Here is a 10,811-nt window from a genome sequence, read left to right on the forward strand (position 1 = left end):
GTTTGCCGATGCTATTGGCCGTTTCTCATGCCGCCAGAGCCATCTCACTGGGATCAGAAGGATCTTTTGAAGGAAAAGAAGCTTGAGAAGTCAGATGCCGTAGGTTCTGTTGGAAGATGGAGGGATTTTCATCACGGATCCCCGTGACTTTGGTTATTTTGGCTCAAACGACTTCCGCCGCCTACAAGGTTCCTTTTCTGCATCTCCACTCTTTTTAAGTAAAGCAAGCAGCTGTGAATGTAAGCCTGTAACAACACTTTTTCGATGAACTTATAGTTTCTCTCATCAAGAGTAACTATCCTTTCCTCTGTCAATCGACAGATGCGCTACACAGGTTGCAAGGCAATTGTTATGAGCAAGATGAATGAAAATTTTTACGCCTCCCAAAATGTTCTCCCCAGTCTTTTCATTTCTCTTTTTTTTTTAACAACCTCGTCTATTTTGAATCGTCGGCTACGTTTTTGTGTTTCTTTAGAGTTCATTTTTTCTGGTTTTATTGGGGGATGTTCATGTTTTCCACCACCGCACCACCATTGCTAAGGAATTCTCTCTTGCAACTTTGGTGTGTAATTTCCTTGAAAAATTAGGGCTTTTTTAACTTCTCCAGGGTCTTGTTTTGGTGCTTGATTTGATTTTGTTCGTAATTCATCATTTTTTTTGTAAAATTATCTTTTGAAGGTCATGGTAAGCACGGTGGTTATATGCTTTCGCGCCATATGCGAGCTCAAGTGGGTGTGTAATGGATTTCGTATATCCGTTTTGGGAAAGGGGCGCGTGGGGGGGGGGGGGGGGGGGAGGGGGGGGGGGGGGGGGGGGGGGGGAAGCGGGGGGGGGGGGCCCCGCCGGGACCGGGCGCGGGGGGGTTGTTTGTGAAAAAAAAAAAGGGAGGGGGGGTAGGAAAAAAACAACAAAAACAACAACCCCCCCCCCCCCCCCCGCCCACCGCCGCCCCCCCCCCCCCCCCCCCCCCCCCCCCCCCCATTCGAGGCCATGCTGATCAAGGCCAAGCATACATATCCTTCTCACCACTTCTCCAAGGTTATCTTAGGTCTACCCCTAGCTCTTCTAGTTCCTTCAATATGGATTATATCACTTCTCCGTAAAGGAGCATTTATAGGTCTCCGTTGAACGTGGCCGTGCCACCTCAAACGACTTTCTCTAAGCTTATCACTTATGGGAGCAACTCCCAGCCCAACTCTAATATGATCGTTTCTTATCTTATCCATCCTAGTTTTGCCATTCATCCATCTTAGCATCCTCATTTCTCGCTACACCGAGTTTATCTATATGATTCTTTTAACAGCCCAACACTCGCACCGTACATCATAGCTGGTCGAACAACGGTCCTATAAAATTTTCCTTTAAGCTTTAATGGAATACGCGACAATAAGAGGAGACTCACCACCACCCTAAACGGAAATCACCAAATCACCACAGATTGAACCAGGACCTAAAACAACACAGAAACACGCAAGAACACCCATCAGCCGACATGACTAAAGTACAAACTAAAATCGGACTACTAAGTAAAGCGATAAAGCAATCAGACTAATGGAAACCACTACTCATCAACAACACAATACACCAAAAGCATACACAGGGACCTCATCTGAATGTCTTTGGTTAATTCATCCATTACTAGTGCAAATAGATATGGGCTAAAGTTGACCTTGATGTAGCCAATGAGGAATTCAACGCCCAGCCAAACAGTCAAACCACATACAAACCAACTATATATATAACAAACTTCAGTACCCAAATAAGCCAGGGACTATCATAAGCAGGTCAATAAATACAAGAAGACCACATCATACCCAAAGACTCAAAAGTAAATAGCCGTGTAGATCTCCCATAAACCAAAGGCTGAATGAGTTAAGTGTCTAAGAAACCCATAAACGATGCTCATCAATTAAGCCCCATAGTTATTACAACTTTGAATATCTCCTTTATTTTTGTAAATTGGAACACAAACCCCCAACATGCACCGATAAAAAACAAAGCAACAAACAGTCCAGGCAAGCCATACCAAGGAATAGACCGGGGAGCACAAAGAGACATCAAATACGATATAAGTTCGGACCTGGTGCTTGGTGAAAAGTGTAATCGGAAACATAAGTGTTGAAGAATGCTCATTTAGTAAACTAGAGAAATAGGAAAACCCCACAAAAAAACACCAAAAAAAATGAAGAACACCAAGCAAAAAAGACCCCCGCAAAATACAACTAAGCAAAGACACCAAAACAAAAAAAAGCAGCCAAAAAGCAAAAAAACCAACCACCACAATAAGAAAGAAAAAAAGCCACCAAAACAACAAACACAGGACCCAAAACCATGACTAATAATGAAGGATAAGACAAAACCAACGGAAGACGACCACGACAAACAACCAAGACAAAGCAGAAAAAAAAAAAAAACAGAGAAGAAAAGACAGAAAGTAAAAAAAAGAAGAAAAAAAGACAAAAAAAAAAAAAAAAACCAAAAAAAAAAAAAAAAAAAAAAAAAAAAAAAACCCAAAAAAAAAACATGAGGAAACAAATTATATAACAAACAAAAAAAACAAACAAACAAAAAGAAAGACCCCATAGTTTGTGAAGTAATTAACTCTCATAATCAATGGACCTTCACCCCATGGGCATAATGGTCATTTCATTCTCAAAGTTAAGTGAAAGTAACTGTGGGTAGCTTGTAATTTTTCAAAAAGCATAAAGTCGGTAATCTGAAATATTTTCGACTTAAGTGGGCAGTTAAGAGTTTCAGCCGGAAAACCATTTAGTATTTTTTGATGAACACGATGCATAGGCAAATTAGGAAATGTAATACTTAATAGAGGTGTCTAGGAGTTGCATCTGGTTGACTCTGGGATCTTAGGATATGTGGATATGTGGCTGATACAATCAGCACAATATTACTGTTGAATCCTATTATCCAGCAACATTTTGGTGATCAACCCAATCATTTTCATCAGTTTGGATTTTCCTTTGCACTCTGGTGCAATATCTGTTATGCTTTTCCCATCAAATTTCAAGTCTTTTCTTTTTCCTTTTTAGTTTTTATTTGGTTCGAAGCTTGCATCTATTCTCCTTCACATTCTTCTTATATGTTATTTCAGTTATATCTACTCTACTCAACTTTGTAAGGATGTTTGGACGAGCCCATGGAGAGAACTCTAAACAGATTGAACTTGAGAAGAAGAGAGCACAAAAGGAAGCAGAAAATGAAAAGACGAAAACTGCTGCTATGAACAAGGAAGCAGAAAGTTTACAGGTTGAACTTGACAGGAAGAGAGAACAGAAAGAAGTGGAAAATGAAAAGACGAAAACTGCTGGTGCGAAAAAAGAACAGCAGCATTTGTTATGGACTTGAATTGAAAGTGGCAACATCAAATGATTTGATGGTCTTGATATGTTAGTGAATTTGGTCAGCTTGAACAATTTCCCCATCTATGAGAAAAATGTTAGTCTTCGTCATCACTTAAAACACTCCGTATGACCCAGAAAGATAGAAGACAGTGGCAGTACATAGGCTGTTGTTGATGATAACAAGGGAATGAATAGTTGATGACTTTGCATAACGGATGGGAAAAGATTTAAATGGTGAGCTCCAAATATGAAGGCTCAGCCTGTATTTTAAAAGGTATACTCTCAGCCCCACTTCCACCCAAGGAAAGAAAAAAAGATAAACTAAGAGAAAGATTGTGCTGTTCTTTTGTTCCATGCTATTATCTGAATTTGGTTTTTGTCTTTTGAACAGGGTAACGGGAGCCGTTTCAGTCATTTTTAGATTTCAATTAGGCCAGTTGTAAGATATTCATGTTCAGTGATTTGTAAAATTGTTTTTGGGATATAATTCTTTTTTTTCCCACCACCTTTTTGGCCTTGATTAATCTCTTTTTGTTTCCAATCTTTTTGAAATGAATCTTCTTTTGTATAAATTTGAATTATAGTGATGTAAATGTCATCTTGGTATCTAATGCATTTTTCTTCCAAAAGCAATTTTCTCCTTTTCCTTTGGGTTTTACATTTTGGGTTGCAGGATATTAAAAGATATGACCTTGTTCCGCTGAAGAAGGAATCTACATTCATGGTGTTAAATCCCCCACTCAAGCATTTGGGTATTATTGTTATAATAATCTTGATGATCATTTGCAGAATATCACTAAATTCATTGGACTTTTTGAATTGGTGTGATCTCCTGTTTGATTAGGATCCTGTATCTCATCAAACACTCCACCTTCAATCAACTTGAATACCATATCTTGAAACAAATTCTTCACGAAGAGCTCTAATGAATATGTTCTGGTAACATTTAAAAATTCTTATATTTCCTCCACTAAATCGCATTCACTTTATGGGCATTAAGTTTTGGGTTTATTATGCTGAAATGAGAAATCCTAATGTAACAAATTTTCTGTGTCGGGAATGGGAGCATTACATAATATAAAGTCCGGATTTGCCCTTGGTCATGATAGGATTCGAACTTTGAATTCTGACCTCTTGCTTGGAGGTGTTGGTCTTGTACCAATTGAGCCACCCCTCGAATACTTTTGTGACAATTGCCAAAGAGTAATGATGGGGTGGTATGACCATTTTCATTCACTAAAGATAGGGTTGGGTTTAAAAGTGGGTTTACCAAATCTTAGAGGGTCACTTCCATTTCTTCTTCATTCTATAATCAAAATCAGATCCATCTTTTCTACTTGATAAATATCCATTAAAGCATACTCCTTTAGATTAAAAGAGCCTAATCTCAGTGTCTAAAAGTATGTTGGAAACAGAACTGATCAAACAAGTTTAACTCAAACAACCACGACTATCAGTGCAATGTTGCTTCTCTTTCTTCTTGCCCTTATCCTCTCAATAATTATTTCTCGTATTCAGTTTTTTTCCCTACTCACCGTGCTTTTTTTATAGTATTTCTATTGATTCTGAACTTTGTTCCTTTGTTTAGGCTTCCCACAATCCCAAATGGTGTGTTGCAATGACTGATGAGATTAAGGCTCTTGAGCTAAACCATAATTGGAGCTTGCAACCTCTTTTCCCTGGCAAGGTCGCTATCCAGTGTAAATGGGTATACAAAATTAAATATCGAGCTAATGGTTCTATTGAATGCTACAAAAAGGCTTTACTCTATTGAATGCATTGACTACCAAGAAACATTTTCCCCTGTTGCGAAATTAGTCATTGTACGATGCCTCCTTGCCATTGCTTCAATTAAAGGTTGACCTCTTTTTCAAATGGATGTTAACAATGCTTTTATTAAGGGTGATTTAGATGAGGAAGTTTATATGTCTTTGCCAAATGGTTATACAAAATTTAGGGTTTTCAATATTAAAAAGAACCTTGCATAAGGTACTGTCATAGGGTTGTTGTAATATGATGGTTTCTACCAAGCATTATGGTCGTTATGCAGGACGGGATGTGGAGGTATACTAAGTGATACACGTATATGGCTACTCTTTCTATTATTATTATTATTTTTTTTGGATAACTTGGTACTATTTACTATTCAATCACAACTCAAAGAGTTACTAGTAATTTTGATTTATCAAAAAAAAAAAAAAAAAAAATAGTTTATCTTAAAAAGAAGGGAACGGAAAAATGATCCAATTAAAATTCAATTAACCACGGTCTGCTACCTTATCTAACACCCCGTCACCTAATATAGCTTTTTCGTTTTTCTGGTGACCATATAAAACGCCTGTTACTCAAAAAACAATTAGGGAAAAAAAAAAAAAGAAAAACCTACATTTGAATTTCAGTGTTTTTAAAATTCAAATTTTCTAGCAACAATCTATGTTGGGATTATAATTTTCAAATTCAAACAACTCTGTCACTACATGGAATTCTAGAGTTTGTTGTAAACTCAAACTCAAATTCAAATAGATTGCATATTTCAAACAAACTCTATCATTACATTGAATTCTAGAGTTTGTTATAAACTCAAATTCAAATAAATTGTCTCATATCTGGACTTGTATTATTTAGAGTTTATACCTGAAAAGTATTATAAAGAAAAAACTCTTCTTCTATCCGAATCAATTAAGAAGTTTCCAAACAAGAATCCTATTCTCATATCCTTCAACCATTCATGAATCTTTATAACCAATAGGGTTCTCTGGGAAAATCAGAAGCCAGTAAATTAACTGGGTGACCTTTCAAATGAATCTTGCAAGATCATCAGCAAGGGAAGACGAAGGGAACTTTGGATTCAAACGATCATCAATTACTTGCAAGATCAGGTCATTAATTTCTATTACAATACCTACAGATTCAAAAAAAGCGTTACCAGGTTTGTTAGTTGTTCCTAAGAACCAACTATAATTTGCGTTCCTACTGTAGTAGTAGAAGCTTTTATGATATGTGTGTTATGTTATAGTATGATATGATAGTTCTTGTTTGAATTATGAATAAGTTTTTATTGACCAGGGCGGATTGAAAATGGATCCAAATTCGAGCCAAGACAGATTGAGCAATCTTCCAGACTGTTTACTAGAGAGCATATTTTCGAGAATGACAATTAGAGAAGTTGGGAGAACCAGCGTTCTGTCAACTAGTTGGAAACACAAATGGACTTCATCTCCATATCTCGTATTCAACGATGAATGCATACCTGCAGGTTTAGATGGTTCGGCTGGACATGAAAAACTTGTCAAAATTGTGAATCAAGTTCTCTTAACTCATAAACGCCCAATTCTATCCTTTAGGATCTCTAGTTCATGTCTGCAATCCTGTTCAGAGATAGACAACTGGGTTTTTGCACTCTCATTATTATCCTTGACAGAATTTGAACTTCGACTTTATTGTAGAAACACTAGTCGTCATAGTGTTCTTCCAAGTTTATTCTCCTTTAAGCACCTGATTAGCCTAGCACTTGTGGGCTGTATTATTCCTGTTCCATCTTTGTCATTCAAAGGCTTTAGCAGTCTTAGAACTTTGTCTCTTAAAAGTGTTGCACTCTCGAATGCAGCATTGAAATCTCTAGTTTCTTCATGCCATGAACTAGAAAGTCTAAAATTGTCTGGACTCGAATCTCTTGATGGTAATCCACTACATATCCAAGTTAGCAGTCCAATGTTGAATTACCTCTATATAGATGGAGAGTGCAACGATATCTGCCTTAACAAAGACTCGAAACTTTTGGTTAATGCAACTTTTACAGGAACATGTTCTTCTGCTCAGATGCAGAAAAACAAATTCAACAACATTTTTGGCTCCATGCTTGGTGTTCAAAAGCTTCGCTTGGATACAGACTTTCTAAAGGTAAAAAATACATACAACACTTTGGTTTCCATATTTATTCACTTCAGCTAAGTATTAATACAGAAAATATTTAATGCATGTTTTGGTTTTTTTCTTGTGTTTCTTCACTACAGTCTTTTGCTCTGAGTGATGTGCCAAGGAGACTTTCTTATACTTTTCATCATTTGAAGAGCATAACCTTCCATATAAACAGATGGTCCAACTCTGATACGGATCCGTTTTCAGTTGCTTTGTGTATACTTAATGGGTCCCCTAATCTGCAAAAGCTTAGATTTTGGGTAAGGTGTAGTATACATATATGTATTGTGTTTTCCTTTTTTACTTTCCTATATATTCTCCTTTACACTCATTAACTGATTCAATCCTTCCAGTTTTTTGAAGTTTTGGAGACTCATCATCTGCTGCAACATACAAAGGATCGGTTGGAAAATATGACATTCAACAATCTTCGGGTTGTAAAGTTTGCTGGATTCATTGGCTTGCATATCCATTTACTTCTAATGGAAATTTTCCTTGCAAATTCTCCAGTGCTTGAGACAATGCAAATCGTTTATCTAAAATGCAGGAATACTGATCCCTTGACTTTTGTAAAAAAATTGCTTGAATTCAGAAGAGCTTCACCACAGGCAAAAATATTATATAATAGTGACGGATTCTAAATAGTAAGTTGTCCCAGCTGATCTCAAATTGAGGACATTTTCAAGTGTTTTATTATGGAAATGTATTTTTTTTTTTTTTTTAAGGTAGTTTTTACTATGGGGTGGAAACTAAATTACTTATATATATATATATATATATATATATATATATATATATATATATATATATATATATATATATATATATATATATATATATATATATATATATATATATATATATATATATATATATTATATATATGCACCGAGTGGGTGCAAACCCAGTTCTGTTTTTATTGCTCTTTGGGTTTCTAGTGATTCAACATTAACATCACCCTACCAAAGTAGGACTGCGGTAGAGTGGTAGAGATCCATACTTTTCAGTAGAGAAGATCGTGAGTTTGATCCTTGCTGATTGTGTCTCCCCCTTCGAGGATGTAATCAAGGTGCACACAAGCTGGCCCGGATGAACCTCAGTTTCCCGGAAAGGGAAAAAAAAAAAAAAAAACATTAACATCACCCTCCATTTTCTATGAATTAAAAAAAGAAAAAAGAATAAAAAACAAACAAACCCGTCACTTGAATAATCTCCCTTTCATGCTTTTTTTTTTTTGAGTATTGCTACTTGTTATGGATTTATGGATAAGATACCCAATTGTCTCGTTCAGGCTGGTTCACCTAGCGAATCAAAACAAAAATGAGGGTCAATGCCCAAACCATAATCATAAAGAGTAATCAAAGCCGTCGAACAAGATAGAAGATATCCATTAATCTTTATTACCTGTAATTAATTGTGACATATAATTTAGAGCATACAAGACATTGGAACGATCATACCAACAACCCAGTAGTAAATGCACGAAGCATTCTTCAAAAATGTTATTAGGGATTTCTCCTCGTCTTCTGCTTCCCATCTTTTGCAAATTTTGTTTCCAAAGAACTAAAGGAAATCGGCAAAGGAAGGAGAGGAACCTCATTGACAGGCTCTGGAACTCTAGCATCAATTTTTTGTCTTATTTCAGTAAGGCCTCCCCTCCCTTCTCTCCCGACTCCTAATTTATAGCATGAACACCTTCTTATACCTAGTGTGTGTTCTTCATATTACACCAATCGTATCTGATAACCAAAATCTTGAGATTTTGCTGTAAATAATGTTTTTTTTAATTTTTTTATTATTCAAAAGCTCTAAATAATGTTAAAGGATGTATTACATAGCCCCAGCTTGAATTGGTCAGGTCAGTGTTGAGATTTAGTGCTGAGTTGCGGTTTTAAAATGGGGGGGGGGGGGAACCCAACCTGTTTAAGGCATAACTGACAGAAAAATGGCCTCTTTTATCTAAATTGAGGGTGGAATTATCAGTTTGAGAGGGGATTGAAACTATAGATGGGTATCACCCAAAAGGCTTTCTTCTCTTTCTTTCTTTCTTTCTTTCTTCTTCTTCTTCTTCTTCTCCTTTTTTTTTTTTTTTTTTTGGGGGGGGTGTGTTGGGGGGTTGGGAGTGTTTTGTTTTGATAGGGCATTGCAGTACTAATCAGCTGTGGCCTGTTTCTAAGGACAAGTTGAGAAGAGGGCACCAACGATACAATATGAATAGCGTTTGATGTAATATATATTGTGTTAGACAAGATGGATAAGAGGTGGATTCCTTCTTGAACATGTGATAGAACGGTTGAGTTCTTTACATAAGGTTGGGCTGGTAGTGTGTATTGTGGACTCAATAGTTCATCACTAAGCATCATTGAAACATCCATCATATTTTCATTTTATTTTCAATAGTATATTCTTGGCCTTGGAGACCCAATGCATTTGCATGGTTAGATTGCCAAAGGAAAACCATGTGGATTTTTTTTCTTTTCCTTTTTTATTTTTTTCCCTTAGCCAAATAATTTAAGGGATAAGGTTTCTAAGCCGCGTGACAATGTAATCTACATCAATACTTAGGGAATGTAGGATTAGTGGTTCATGGTTTTATACTTCTTCTTTTTTGGTAGAAAGATAGATTAGTTAATGGGAGACAAAGGAACTGATTGAGGAACATGTTCCTTCAACCAATTAGTGGAAATTGGCCAAACTAACGCCGTCTCAAGCGTGAGGGCCTCCTTGGCCAAGGAATGAGCCACAGTATTGGCGTCCCTTGGAGTAAAAGAAAAGATACATGAAATGGGGGCATTGGCAAGGTGACGAATATCAGATATGATATTCTGCAAATTGGTTGGCACAGGGAGTGATGGTTGCTGAAGTAACCGTATCACAGAGAGACAATTTGTTTCAACGATAACCTGTAGCCATCCATGTTTGATTGCATTCATAAGCTGTGTTTGAGTCCTAGAGCCTCACCTACCTCAGCTTCACCAAAGATTAATGGAATTGATTTTGCCAAAAGTGGATCTCCTCTCCAATTTCTTGCTACAAAACCAATGCCACCAGCCGATCTATCCCTCTAGAGAGCTGCATCAGAAATAATTTTAATCACTCCTTGTGTAGGAGGATACCATGAGATGCCTACTCCAGGAGGTCTCTGGAAATGGTTAACGGACTAAACGGTATGACCTACAAACTGCACATTGATGTACTCCACAACTGCCTTTTGTGTTTGCTGAATCACATCTTTTGAAGTAACTGAATCACTTGTTTATTATACCAACAAGTGGAAGATTATGCTTTTCACACATTTGCACATTTTTAGGAGGTAAATGGATGATTGCACACTTATAGTGCACTTTATCAATGCTCAGGAGTGAAAAACATATGTATATAATGGAAGAATGTGAGAGAAGAATAGTCTTCTACTTATCTACAAGGATAAAAGATTTTTTTTTTCTTTGGGTAGAATATCATAATAAAAGATCTCAACTCTAACAATACAGGGTTGATGTGGTAAATACTAGTACTTCTTAGTGAAGAGGCTAC

At 36.7% G+C, this 10,811-nt stretch overlaps 1 protein-coding gene across 1 annotated transcript in view; it reads left to right on the forward strand.

Moving 5' to 3' along the window:
• Window positions 1-4,403, forward strand: part of LOC148999948 (formin-like protein 18) — a 43,339-nt gene extending 38,936 nt beyond the window's left edge. Inside the window, exons 17-18 of the mRNA XM_089140658.1 lie at window positions 3,110-3,633; window positions 3,751-4,403. Of these exons, the coding sequence (XP_088996784.1) occupies window positions 3,110-3,363 (254 nt within the window). The 3' untranslated portion in view covers window positions 3,364-3,633; window positions 3,751-4,403. The remainder of the gene's footprint in view (window positions 1-3,109; window positions 3,634-3,750) is intronic.
• The last annotated feature ends 6,408 nt before the right edge of the window (window positions 4,404-10,811 follow it).

The sequence above is a fragment of the Hakea prostrata genome, chromosome 11, assembly GCF_041222555.1.
Source record: "Hakea prostrata isolate BN-2017 chromosome 11, UWA_Hpros_2, whole genome shotgun sequence".
NCBI lineage: Eukaryota > Viridiplantae > Streptophyta > Magnoliopsida > Proteales > Proteaceae > Hakea > Hakea prostrata.